The sequence below is a fragment of the Phascolarctos cinereus genome, unplaced genomic scaffold (genome assembly GCF_003287225.1).
Source record: "Phascolarctos cinereus isolate Bilbo 61053 unplaced genomic scaffold, phaCin_HiC Scaffold_9;HRSCAF=440, whole genome shotgun sequence".
NCBI lineage: Eukaryota > Metazoa > Chordata > Mammalia > Diprotodontia > Phascolarctidae > Phascolarctos > Phascolarctos cinereus.
The window spans coordinates 248,397,556-248,412,226 of record NW_027556402.1 but is presented as its reverse complement, the minus strand read 5'-3'; the positions used below and the strand labels follow the sequence as shown (position 1 = coordinate 248,412,226).

General features: G+C 38.7%; 1 protein-coding gene across 1 annotated transcript; it reads left to right on the top strand.

The window, feature by feature from the left end:
• The first annotated feature begins 11,590 nt into the window (after nt 1–11,590).
• On the top strand, nt 11,591–12,535 carry LOC110199671 (olfactory receptor 5G29-like). Its single transcript, XM_020974551.1, has one exon. The coding sequence runs from the start codon at nt 11,591–11,593 to the stop codon at nt 12,533–12,535; it is 945 nt and encodes a 314-aa protein (XP_020830210.1).
• The last annotated feature ends 2,136 nt before the right edge of the window (nt 12,536–14,671 follow it).

Sequence of the window (14,671 nt, the reverse complement as noted above, 5' to 3'; positions counted from 1 at the left end):
TTTTGAGGTTACAAAGGGAAGGCTTGAAATGCATTGACAAAGCTTGGGCAGAAAGGCAAGAAAACACAGATAACAGTTGGTCAGCTATCTGTGTGAGCATGCTGCCACCCTCAGGATTTTTCCTTCCATTGACTAGAGTGAGCGACCGTTGATTCTGGGCCTCATGGAACTTGGAGCTAGCAGGGACCTTTGGGGTCACTTCGTCCACCCCCCTCATTTTACAGAGGAAGAAACTGAGGCCTGAAGAGGGGAAATACCTTGCCAAAGGTACAGCCAGATTTTAACCATGGCCACCTGGCACCAAATCTCCAAATTTAGTTCTCTTCCTATAGTATCTTTTTTATATCCATGCTGTTATATTCTCTCTCTCTCTCTCTCTCTCTCTCTCTCTCTCTCTCTCTCTCTCTCTCTCTCTCTCTCTCTCTCTCTCTCTCTCTCCCTCTCCTTACTTTCTCTTTTTTTTTTTATAATTTTTTTTTGGTGAGGCAATCGGGATTAAGAGACTTGTCCAGAGTCACACAGCTAATAAGCATCAAGTGTCTGAGGCCAGATTTGAACTCAGGTCCCTCTGACACCAAGGCTGGAGCTCTATCCACTGTGCCACCTAGCTGCCCCCCCACTTTCTTTTTATATTCTTATATTCATCTATCTATCTGAACACATTAAAAAAAACCCATATATGTGTGGATAACCTAGAATTGCTTTTCCTGGGGAAGAGAAAATTCAGGGGAGATAAGTTTCGGTCTTTCAGTATTTGCAGGTCTATCAACTGAAAGGTGGGATCCTAAGACATTGGGTCTCTTCGTAGAGAAAACTCTTTTGGTGAATCAATACACTGTGATTCTTTGATAGATCTATATGTTTGGTGTTCTGGGGTTTTTTCCCCCAGTGGTTCGTCTTGGAACATCTTCATCTTCATCTTTAATTTCATGTGGTTCTTAGCTATGGTCATTTATACAGACTCCCAGAGTGGTTTACCCCATATACTAGAAGCCTAGACCTCTCAGCATTGTGTGGATACTGATAAAGCACATGATCCATTCGTTACATATCTCTCACTATCAAAACATGACTACTAATCTAATCCTGATCATATATCCTTGGTAATAACCTCACCTTCCTATTGCACGATTCTTTTTTATTAGTTCCCTCAAACCTTTTTATTAATACATTATCTTGACCATTAGGCACATTCATTAGCATACATAAATATGAAAGTTCCCTTCTAGCTTTTAGAACACAGATTCACAGAAATTCAAAGTGGGAAAGAACCTCAGAGGTCATTTAAACCAAGTTATGATGGAATAGGAATCCTCTCTACAATGTGAAGACTCCTTATAATAAATTTTATGATTCTACACATCAATACATTAGAAGGACTTTTTTGTTAGTTGATTATCTCTTTTTATGTGAGATAAAGGGGCTGAAGTTTTGTTTAGCTGTAGGATTCGATCATTCTAAGGATCTCGAAGGAATAAGAACTTCAGGCCTCTCAGGGTGAGTTCAGTGTGATAGAGGTGAATCTGTACCACACGTGTCTGCTCCAGAGATGGTGCTGAGATTGGAGGAGGTAAGAAGCTATAAAGCAAGGAGATACTTTGACCCAGAACCTGACCCTAGCAATAGTCCTGGGTAATCTCTCATATTCTCAATCTGGGAAAAGAGGACATCAGTCAGGAATATGTAATAGAGAGCTTTTCCTAGATGATCTCATAAAAGAGGCATTATTGTTAACTGTTGAGACTCATGACCTTTAGATTGCCTACTGCATAAATAAGTCTTTACCTCATAGCAACCCAGGAAACAAATGCAACACCAGCTTCAATAACCTCCATTACAGAAATTATGGATATTGTTACTATAAATTGAAAAGGGATATAACATCTTGGAAAGAATTAAAATTTAACTCTCATTCTAGGAAAGTTACTGGGATGGGAAAAGGAGGCTGTGTGAGCTACTATGAGAAAACTAAGTGTTTGCCTGTGCTTTTTCTGAGGAAAAATGATTGATCATTTAATTGTCACCTTTGTTGAGTCCATGAGAAGATCAGCAGCTTAACTGCCACCCTGGGAAGATTGGTAACTGTCACGGACGAAGAGAAACTGCTTAATCACAAAGATTACTCAAACAGACTAAGAAATTTTCTCAGAGAAAGTGATGAGGTATAGAAAAAGGGGCTAAGCTTCCTTGAGAAACAGTCATCTTTTTTTTTTTTTAGGTGAAGTAACATTATGAATAAAATTTATTGAGAACTTTAAACCAACGTCCTAAGAGAGCTGAACGTTTCCAGAATTGAGGACAAGGCAATATTTGCTGTTGATGGGTATAAGTGACTCAAGCTGTGATCTTTCTCTCTGAATTATATGATCAACGTAATGCTTGTTTCACTGTCGAACCATTTAAATACTTTTGTTTCACTGATGCGAAACCTATGAGACAAGTGAGTTTGATGCATTGAGAGCTATGAGTTAAAATTATGGGAAAAAAGAATTCTTTTCTGGTTTAGTTAATACACTTGAATGGAGACTCAGAATTAATTGATGAATTTATGAGATGGATTGTATATTTCTACTAATTTAAAAATTAAAGTTTACTCCTTGGTCGCCCTTGAATACGGGGTAAGAATTAATAAAGTAACAGGTAAAGTAGCATGCCAAAAGCTGGGGTTTTTATTTGATTGTTGCACATGGCAATTTTTGCATGATTAATTCTGCTTCTGTTTCTCATCATTTTCTTGTTATGGTTATTTTCTTTGCATTGTTCTGTCTTTACTATAGCTACATTTGTCAGTTAACCATGCATATTTTTGCTATTATGAATATTTGTCTTTGATATACGGATATGAATGAACTACATGGTATATTTGTGTATTATAACTGGCAAGTGATTTAGACTTGCATTCACTTAACCTGATTAATGTTTTTTTTTTGTTTGCCCTGTCTCTTGCATATATTATTGAGGTGCATTTTCTGTGAATCTAATTTGAAGACAATCATCTGGGAAACCACATTATTCATCCTTGCTCTGTTAAATGCTTCTATGCAATTTAACGTTGTGCTGTATAATTCCAGACATCAGGTGTGCTACAGCAGATTTTGCAAGGGAGTGCAAAATTCCATACCCCAGGGAGGAATGTAGACCTTTATTGGCAAGGATATTGAAGGGAAGTGCAGTTTTTCTTAGCTGAAAGGAGGGACTGAAGAGCCATGGGAGGTAAAAGCTGCGCAGAAAGAGGGAAGCTAAGAACTTTGAAACTCCAGGGACAGACATGCAGAGGTCAATTGCCAATTGCAAGGGAAGGATTCTGCTACCCCAAACTGCATATGACTATGAGCAGTTGGATATTATTCTAGCTCACTGACCTACTTAAGGAGCGAGCAGCAGCCTGAACAGAATTCATTGCTGCTCTGGGAGCAGCAGATATATCTCCCTATGCTTCCTTCCTCTCCCCTGTCTGGTGAGCTAGCACCGCTTACCTTTAAATCTGGCTTATTTGCTATTTGTACATATATAAATGGTGTTTCTTCACACAAAGAGGAGCTAATTTGCAGTGCATTCTTAGTGAATCTTTGCTATAAAATGGTGGAGCATACCATGGGGAGGTGAACACCTGGACAAATAGCTTCAGCCTTAACCTCAAAGTTCTTTCTCTTTCCCTTACAAAAGGGGCTTCATCATTACTATTAATAACTTATTGATACATCGACTGTATCGATACTTTCTGTTTTGACAAAAGGTACTTCCAAGGAATGTTGTTGTTGTTCAGTTGTTTTCAGCTGCCTCTGACCCTTTGCGATCCCATTGGGAGTACTCTCAGCAAAGATACTGGAGTGCTTTACCATTTTCTTCTCCAGCTCATTCAGTGATAAGTGACTTACCCAGAGTCACACAGCTTCTAAGTGTCTGAGGCCAGATTTGCATTCATCCGGGGCCAGAACTCTATCCAATCAGGAATAGCCCAACAATATATTCTCTCACAAAGAATGGTTCCCTTCAACTGCTCCACTGTGTGATCTTGGACAAGTCATTTAATCTCTGTCTGCCTCACTTTCTTCAATTGTAAAAAGAGAATAATAATAGCACCTAATTCACAGCGTGGTTGTGAGCATCAAATGAAATATTTGTGAAGTGCTTAGCATCGTGCTTGGCACTTTAGCAAATGCTTGTTCCTGCTTTGCCCATCTCCCACCCAACCTTGCCAATCATAGTGAAATGAGAAAGGATTTGGATGTGTAGTATGCCATTTGATATTTGGACTAGGCAGCAGTGTGGTGCACCAACAAGAACCCTGGCTTTGAGGTCAGATGACTGGGCATCACACTCTGACCTTGTGACCACTAGGTGACTTATCAAAGGCCCTTAACCTCTGAAAGTGAAAGACTCAGTCTTTTTCTAGCTCTAAATCTTTGATTCTATCATTCCTTCCCCTAAAAGTTAGTTAATCAGTGATTAACAGAAGGGAGAGATGTGTCTTTGGGTGCTGGCAGAACTGTATTAGCAACGACTGCTCTGAGATGTCTTCATGTTGACTCTCTCTCTCTCTCTCTCTCTCCATATATATATATATATATATATATATATACACACACACACGTATATGTACATATATGTATATATGTACATATGTATGTATATGTAAATATATGTATATATATACATATACATACATACATACATATATATGTATATAAAATTTCATAATCATTGTGTATGTTATTTTTTGGAATCTGCTTTCTCCAATGTCATTGAATATGATTTTTCCCTCTCTGGGTTCCATTTTCTTCTTCTGGAAATGTAAACAACTTCTAAGTTCCTTTGCAGCTCTCAATCCCATGTTATCAAGCCAAGGTTTTCCACTGCAGGGGGTACCCCTTTGTGTGTGTTTAACAAACTCTGTTAAAATTGTTTTAATTCCTTCTCCCGAGGTTAGGAGCTCACCAGGGAGCTGGCTCCAACCAAGGAAACCCCAATGCCTTAAGAAATTAATATCCTTTACACCGCTCATCTTTAAGATCAATGCAGGATTACCAATTCTCTTTTTCAGAGGGGTTGCAGAACACCAGGTTTTCACAGGAAAAGGCAGAGTCCAATTTCTTCATGGAATAAGTAAGAAGCTCTGATGCTTGGAGAGCATCATCTCCCACGACGGGAGATGATCTTCCTTCCTGTCTTCTAGGTTTTGAGCAGGCACCCTTGAATCCTCTTATTCCCTTTGAAAGAGTCAAAGAAGAGTAATGAATTCCTTCAAAAAGATCTGTTCCACACATTTTGGATGAATGGTATGTTACAAATTATTCTAGAGCTTATTAAAATAGATGCTAAAATCTGGGCAAAAATAATACCCACTATTTTTTTTTGAAAAATAATATTCTATTTTCCCCCAATTCATACTAAAACAATTTAAAACATTTTTTTTAAAGTTTTGAGTTCTGAATTCTATCCCTTCCTCTCCCCCTCCCTGAGATGGTAAGCAATCCGATATAGGCAATACATGTACGATCATGTAAAACATTTCCATATTATTCATTTTGCATAAGAAAATACTCAAAAAAAAAGAAAGTGAAAAATAGTATGCTTCAGACTAATATCCAATATTCTTAAAAGTAATTGCTTCTCTGCAGCTAATGGAATAGATTATGACTTCACAACACCAAAGAATAGGCTTGACTGATAAGATCAATAATTGATATTTAAATGGTGCTTTAAGCTTTGTTAAGTGATTTACATTTTTTTCCTGATGTCAACCCTGAAAGGTAAGTGCAACAGGCATACTTATCCTCACTTTACAGATGAGATAAGTGAGGCTGAGAGAGGCTAATTGATTTGTTCAAGGTCGTACCATACTTGTCTGGGGAGAATTTAAATTCTTCCTGGCCCAAAATGCATGAATTTGGCATTTTCTTACTTAAATTTCTTCCTTGACTGAATTCCGGCCTTTCATTTTGATGTTGAGTTTAGTTTGAAGAATATACAGTGAAATCTACAAAATAATTATAACATTCTGACTCTTAAGAGAGCATTAACATTTCACAGAGAAGAGAGACCTGGCATCAGAGCCGGCACATCTACTCCAGTCCATACCTGAACAAGAATTTCCTCTATCTCATCCCCATTTTACAGATGAGGAAACTGAGTCAGAGAGGTTAATGATTTGTCCAAATCCAACTCTCAGAACTATATGACACTGGGTGGGTCATTACACCCTTGGTGCCCCAGGTAAAACTCTTAAAATTGATCGATATCAGTTGATAATTTTCCCCAACAACAACAACAAACCCAATTTCTGTGACATCTGAGGTCTAATCTAAAACAAATAAACATATGCACAAAATGTTTCGTCCTAGCCCTGTATATCTATGGGGAACTTATCTTTGGATTTCTGCCATTAGATATTTGTTACTTTGGTTAAATACTTGAAGGGTATTTTCCATAGGAAAAACTGTGACTGGGTGCAAGTGTGTGTGTGTGTGTGTGTGTGTGTGTGTGTGTGTGTGTGTGTGTGTGTGTGTAGCATAGTGTGAAGTAGTGGAAAGATCCCTGGAAGGATCTGAGAGATCCAGGGTTTGTCTCAGCTTGGATATTATCATTGTAACCTTGGCAAGTTACTTGATTTCTTCACCTTACTGACCCCCAGTTTCCTCATCTATAAAACAAAAACTGCAGTGTTTGTGTTTAGTTCCAGACAACACATTTTAGGAAGGCTGTTGATAATTTGGAGAATATCTGAATGGAGAACAATCAGGATAGTGAGAGTTCTTGAGACCATGACATACACTAGTAAGTTGAAGGAATTGGGGATGTCCAGTCTGGAGAAGAGAAGATTTGGAGTGCGGGTGGGTGTGATGGTACTCTTCATGTGTTTGAAAGGCTATTGTGTGGCAGAGGAATTACATTTGTTCTGTTTGGTCCTGGAGGGGAGAACTAGCACAAGTGGGTAGAAGGTACAGAGGGCCAGATATCTATTATAGACAGCTAGATGGTACAGTAGAGGGAGTGTTGGACTTGGGAGTCAGGAAATTCAGAGATCAAATGTGATTTCAGATACTAGCTGTATGACCCTGGACAAATCATTAACCTCTCTGACTCAGTTTCCTTATCTGTAAAATGGGGATGAGATAGAGGAAATTATTGTTCAGGTATGGATTGGAGTAGATAGCTGCTGAGATTCCATTTCTGAAGTTCCATGTCCAGAGATTAGCTCTGCTATGAAGAGAGGTATTTTATTACAGAAATGTGAGCATTCTTCTTCCAAAGAGCAGAACTGGATTTTCCTAGTAAAAATAATTCAGGGAAAGGCTCTTTTTCCTTTGTTGAAGGTGGTACCATTGGTCCAGACAGACATGAGCATATTAATTCCTTTCTTCTGAAGAGTAGAGACTCATCAGTGATGGAGTATGCATCTGTTGGGGTTGGGGAGAAGTTGTCAATTAGCAGTTTCCTTCCAAAAAGAAGAAACTGCCTGTGACCATCAAGGCTGAAATCTGGCCAAAATGTAAAATAATCTATGCGGGTCTTGAGGCCTCCCATTCCCCTTTCTGTGCCTTTCCACCCACACCCCATTTCCTATAATAGAATAGCATAAGCCCATAAAGCAATTTACACTGAAATGCTACCAGTTAATCTTCGTATCTCCTCTTTACATAGTGCTAAGATGTTCACAAATCCCCTCCTTGCAACAACCCTATAGAACAGATAATAGAAATATCTGTTTCTTTTCTATAGATGAGGGAACTGAGGCTTGAACGAAGTTCCAAAAACAACTTATTGATGTCTTTTGTTTCTAAAGCCACAGACACTTCCCTACATTGTTCCTTTCCCCGCTCCTCTGTCACATTATGCCAGAAGGTTCTATGCTACAGGTCTCACATATAGTCCCCCACCTCTAATGAGTTTCATCATCTATCTTAATCTCAGATCAAACACTGCCTCCTACAGGAAGAAGCCTTTCCTGATCCCTATAGCTGTTAGTGCCACCCTTGACCTAATGACTTTGAATTAATTTTGTTCATACTTTTATATGTACAGAATATCTTCCCCTTTGGAATGTAAATTCTTTGAGGACCAGGCCTGTTTCTATTTCTTTGATGGCTTTTTAGCCTTATGATTGAGTACAATGTCAGCTCTTAACAAAGGTTTGTTGACTGATTGATCAGTTCTCTGAAGCCAAGATTCAACATTGCACTGAGTACTCTGGCCTTTCAGTGAAGTTTTCATGTCTATTATTGTAGACGTTGTGACCATCTTTTTCCTGAGTATGGTTTATTTACTTTGCCTCAGTTCATATAAGTTTTCCTGGATGATTGTTGTTTCTTATGCCCTTCCTTTTCATTCACATAGCACAGTGTTGTCAGCCAGTCCCCAAACAACTGGGCTGTAAGTGACTTTCCCATGGCCCCATAGTCAGTAAATACCAGTCACAGGACTCAAACCCAGGTCTTCTGCCTTTAAAACAGGGATCTTTCTGCAATGTTATTGCTAGCGTTGAACACACTAGACATCTGAGAAGTGTGTTTTACAAAATGAGAAGGGTTCTGTTCAGTCAAGATTCCCACAATATTTACTCAATGATATATTTATTGAGAGCTTAAAATAACAAGATCATTGTTCTAAGCAACTGAGGATAAATAATTATGACTAACATCCTCACCCTATGAGAATGTACAGTCTATTAGGAATGATGAGACAGGTGCAGACAGAAGAAGATAATAAAAAATGATCATGGAATAAAAAGGGACCTATTGTTAGGAGCTCAAATGAGGGAAGTGTCACTTCTGGCTGGGGGTAATCAGGGGAGTTTTCATGCACAAGATATTATTTAAACTGATAACTGAAGACAGAGGATGTGAACAGATAGAGATGGGTAGAGAAGGCATCCCAGAGCTGAGAAGCAGATTAATAAGTATGGAAGAAGGCATGCCTAACTCTTGTACAATGAATGGAGAGTAGTCTAATTTGACTGGCACATAGATATATGGGGGGAAGTAACATGAGACCAAAATGTGGGAGCCATCATGTGGAGGGATGCAAATGCCATGCAGACACTTGGGGAATCATTGAAAGGTTTTGAGTGCTGGAGTAACTGGATTAGAGCTGTGTATTAGGAAGATTTATATGGCAGTGGCATTTGCAATTAACTGAAGGAGAGAGAGACTAGAACTCCCTAAGGAGTCTTTTCACTTCTAATAATTATATTCCAGGCATCTGAATGGGAGAGATGGTTTGGGGCAGTGGGAGCTTATGCTACTCCTGAATCCACATCATTGAATTGATGTCTTTCCCTTCCCAATGATGCAGTCAGCCCTAGAACTGAGGACAGGCTTAATATTAACAGCAAATTTCCATCTGTTTGGAGGTTTAAGTGAAGAAGGGACTATGGAAGAGATCATAGAAGGGACTTCTGCAAAAAATAACTAATTCAAAAGAGAGTAATAAGGAGGCACCCAGGGCCCTGGGATTCCCCACTTATTTTGGAATTTGTGTTCCTTCCACTACCTCACACTGCCCATTACTCACATTATTCCTTTTACATTCTAGGAAGATCTTGCTCTTAGTTTGGGATAAAGTTAGGGTTCTAGGATGTTTCCATTACTAGGCACTTTTAGCCACCCTAGTGGAAGGAAGTATGGATGACAGAAAAAAAGAGAGCACCACTCCACAGATACATAGAGACACTGTTATGCCCCTTCCCAATTCAGTTGGCAAAAATATACCTTTTTCTCCTCTTCACCTGAAATATCTATCCAAAAAGTTAAGTGAGAAATGGGAAAAAAAGAACAAAAATCAAAGTGCTTAAGGTCACTTTATGACCTAAGACAGCTTGCATTAGTAACTGATTTATCCAATCAGTGTTCAACAAATAAGAGCCAGAATGTGTAGAACATTCTGCTTGGTCCTGGGTATGCAAAGAAAAAGTGAATTGGGGCTCTCAAAGGTTCTCAATCTACTGGAGGAGTTAGTCTGGTATAATGGGAATCCACTTTTCCAATAGCTGTTTCCACAGAGAATGAAACTCCTGTTAACTGTCTTTAGGAAGTTAAATTGATCCTAATGAACTTTCCTTCCTTAGGAGTCTGTGAGGAGACTGAGGGTTTAACCATGATTCTGAAGAGTATTTCATTGTAATGGCTGCAGAGAGATGGGAAGAGCATAGAGCACAAGGATCGATAAAACCTTTCCTGAGAGACCTGATTTTAACTTGTCTCTTGTTAAGGAATGTAAAGAAAACTCTCGATGCTATTGCTACTAAGAAGAAGGAGCATTTATATAAACTTTAAAGTTTGCAAAGTACTTCAGGAAGATTATCTTATTTTATCCTCACTACAAACTTTCAAGGAAGGTACTATCACCTCGATTTTATAGATGAGGAAATTGATGTAGATTAAGGTTAAACGACTTGCCCAAGGACACCTAGCTAGTGAGTGTCTGAAGTGAGCTTCAAATTCAAATTTGAACTATCGACAAGGCCCCCTAGAGGCCAAAAGAGATTTCATTGATATCCTGAGAGAATTGGATGGTGGGAGCTCTCCATTTTTGAAATTAAGGAGAAGTCAGCAATAGCATGACTTTGGCTGTGATCTTTCTCATGGCAGACTTATTATGAATAATTATTTATATCATTGGTTTATCATCTGATACCTTCTACATAAATTATATGGATTATGATTTTTACTTAAGTCATGAAAATTATGGTGTTTCACACACATATACACATATGTACATATATACATACGTATTATCTGTGCATATGTATATATTATATGTATAATATATGTACACACTAGAGAGAGAGAGAGAGAGAGAGAGAGAGAGAGAGAGAGAGAGAGAGAGAGAGAGATATGGGAAAAGAGACTTATCCAGTGTATTTCAGAAATACTATTTAATAAATTGGGCTTACTTAAATATAAATAATTGATTTATGAAAGAGGCTTCAATGTCAATAATTAAGGAGGAAATATCTGAACATACTCATAGATTGCCTTGCCCTCTGGGACAAGAATGACTAAAGAAAATGAGCTAGCTACAGTGACAGAAAGCTGCTTTTCCACATAGGCTACAAATGAGCCCTACAAAATAGAGAAAGAATATTGTATATTGCAAGGAAATTTCTTTTATTGTTTTAAGCTATTTAAGAAATTCTCCATCTGACACAAAAATGAGCATTCTATGTACAAAGTAAAAGATAAAAAGTACATTATTTATGAAGCCATGAATCTCTATGCCCATTCTGTTTTCTTAAAGCACATATACCTTACAATAGAAAACCCAACCTATTAGTTCCAAACTGCCCTCTTCATCTGTGTTTCCACCTGAATTTACACCTCTGTGTATTTTAAAAATAGTTCAGTATTGTTCCTCTTTTTTTCTTTTCTTCTTTTTTTTGGCATCAACATTATTATTACTCTCTCTTACTGTCTCCCATCAGAAACAAGAAAAAAAATTCTTTGTAAAGATAATTTCATGAGGGAGAAAGCACTTCTTTGAAGGAAGCTAGGGATTCCAAGATTCTAAGAGAGGAAATAGAATATTCTAGAAAATTTATTTTAGCAATGAAAATAGTCTTTCTCTTTCTTTTATCAGATTGTAGCAGATAATGGATGCTAGGAATCAAACTATGGTGACTAAATTTTTTTTCGTGGGATTTACTGAGCATCTCCAGCAACAGGTTCTCCTCTTCCTCATGTTTCTGTTTTTCTACCTCGTCACTCTCATTGGGAATTTGGGCATGATCATCCTGATATGGACAGACTCCCAGCTTCATTCTCCCATGTACTTTTTTCTCAGTCACTTGTCCTTTGTGGATTTCTGCTCCTCTTCTACTATTGCCCCCAAAATGTTGGCTGACTTTTTTGTGGAGAAGAAGACCATCTCCTTCCTGGGCTGTTCAGCCCAGATGTGGTTCTTTGGACTCTTTGTGGCCACTGAATGTTTCCTTTTAGCTGCAATGGCCTACGACCGGTATATAGCAATCTGCAACCCATTACTCTATACAGTTGTCATGTCCCATAGTGTCTGCGTACGTCTGGTGGTTGGGCCTTATGCCATGGGCATTCTAAGCTCTGTGACACATACAGTCTTAACTTTCCACTTGCCCTTCTGTGGCCAGAATGTCATCAATCATTTCTTCTGTGATATCTCACCCTTGCTGTCTCTTGCATGTGCTGACACCCATCTCAATAAGTTAGTCCTTTTCATCATGGCTGGAGCTGTGGGGGTCTTCAGTGGCCTGACCATTCTTATTTCCTACATTTACATCCTCATGGCCATCCTGAGGATCCACTCTGCTGAAGGGAGGTCCAAGGCCTTCTCCACCTGCTCCTCACATCTGACTACTGTCAGCATCATGTATGGGACCCTCTTCTTCATCTATGTGAGGCCCAGTGCAAGCTTCTCCCTGAACCTCAACAAGGTAGTGTCTGTGTTTTACACAGCAGTGATCCCCATGTTGAATCCACTTATCTATAGCTTAAGGAACGAGGAAGTGAAAAATGCATTCAGAAGGAATTTAGAAAGGAAAAAATTTCCTATGGGCAAATAAGATTGAGGTCCTCATGACAGTCTATGGATGAGGATCCATTCTGTGACTAGGGAGTGAGGTGCTTTATTAAGTGGTAATTAGTATGGAGAAGTCCAAGCAGGTATGCCCTGCAATGTCTCAGCTGGAATCTCTTGTTCTTGTGGTTATACACACACACACACACACACACACACACACACACACACACATACATACATACATACACCCCAGGACCTTAAGCCCAAAGGCCTTCTGAACAGCAGTACCTTTAAGCTTACAGGTCATCCTTTCATCCCAGGTTCTACAGCCATCATTGAGAACAAAAATCACTATGGAGAAGCAGCCTATATTCTGTATCATCAACAATATCAACTGATAATCATTTGCCTCTGATGGTTAGATAAACCCAAGAGCCTAGTCTACCCCAGGTCATCAGCTTATCTTGGCAAGCAATGCCCCAAAAGACCACTGCTTCCATTGGTCCTCCAGGAATAGCAAATGACCTAGAAAAACCTATACTTGCCACAAAATTCCTTTGAAATATCAATAGTTCAACATTAGAAACGTATATGATCTTATTAGTGAAAATGACATAAAAGAAGTTGTATTGCCACCTACTTTGCTGTTTAAGCTAAGGACTAAAGGATTTTTCGATTAGACTTCAGATGAAACCTTCTGTATCTGTTGTCTGTCTTCCCCTCCCCCACCAGTCATTAGAATGTGAGCTCTTTTTGAGCAGAGATATCATATTTTTCTATTTGTATTCCCAGCTCCTTAGCAAGATGTTTTGCAGATAGTATGTGCTTAATAAATGTGTTTTTCCATTCAGATAAAAGCATTATAAAGTCTGCAACCTGAAGTCCACGAACTTGTGTTTTTCTTTTAAAATACATTTTTATAACCATTTGAATATAATTTTTTTTGTGATTCTATGTATTTTATTTTATGCTTTTAAAAGCATCCTGCAAAGGAGTCCATCAGTTTCATCATACTAGCAAAAGTTCCATAAGATTTTAAAAATTTAAGAACCCTTGGTCTATGAAGTGGACTTAGTAATTTTCAGGTACCAATTGATATTGGAACTGATACTGTTCATTTTGGACTCAATGAGAAAAAAAAAGTTTGTCCCCTCCCCCCCTTTTATATGTGAAAAAATTAAGGCCTAGAAAATGGAAATTAAGTGACTTACTCAACAGCATGTAGTTATGATTGAACCATGGTTCTGACCCAGGCCCTCTATCTTCAGTTCTAGGGTTCTTTGCACTATTTCAAGAGGTAAGCATTTTAACTGCCAATCAGAGGCCCATACTCAGTCACAACTGGCCCTGCCTAATGTTTCAAGGCCTTCTTTTTAGGGCTTTGACTTTGTTACATTACTTTTGAGTATTTCCAACATATCCTCTATTTTCTTCTGTTGCTTTCTTTTCCATTTATTCCCGTATTTCTTTTATGAAAAACATTGTTTTAATTTGGTGGTGTCAGAAGTCAGTGATGAGGAGAGAATGATCCAGAAACATTTTGTGTCCCACCAAGAATTCCCAAACCACCCACAGTCTCCAACCCACAAACATAAACTGCTTGAAAACAGAGTTTCAACACATGACTGGTAAACAGTGGCTGTTTATAGCAAAGGTGCTAAAATTTTTTCAGACAGTGTGAATGACTGTTTTTCATTTCCTTCTTCCTCAAGATGGGACAGGGTAAAGACTGCATATTCATTAGCCTTAGGTTCCTAAGAAAGGAAGACTTCATCACTAGAACCTGGTGATGTTGGGGGTCGGGTTTTTTAAGTAATGAAGCTTTGGCTTTGTCTGTCTCTCACAATATCTGTGGTACTCCGGAAACACAGTTATTTGTTAGTTAAGAAAAGACTTGGAAACACTGCCCATAAACAATGGCACTTTGAATTGAACCAAGGTCAATGTGGTCACACAGCTGCATTTGGTTAACTGACTGAACTCAAGATCAACCAGAAAATGCAATAATGTGTGGAACTCTTAAAAGAGGTGTTTAAGTAACCTGGGTAGGCCTGTTGTATTGGTGTTTCACCAGATGACCGACAACTTGAATGTTGACTCAAAGGGCCATAACAGACTGTGTTGATGAGAGTGTGTGCTGCTCACCAACATTCTGTCTTGCACAGCCGAGTGGAAGGGT

What these genes read in the sequence shown, in the direction of transcription:
- LOC110199671 (XM_020974551.1), top strand. Translation starts at nt 11,591, where the DNA reads ATGGATGCTAGGAATCAAACTATGGTGACTAAATTTTTTTTCGTGGGA.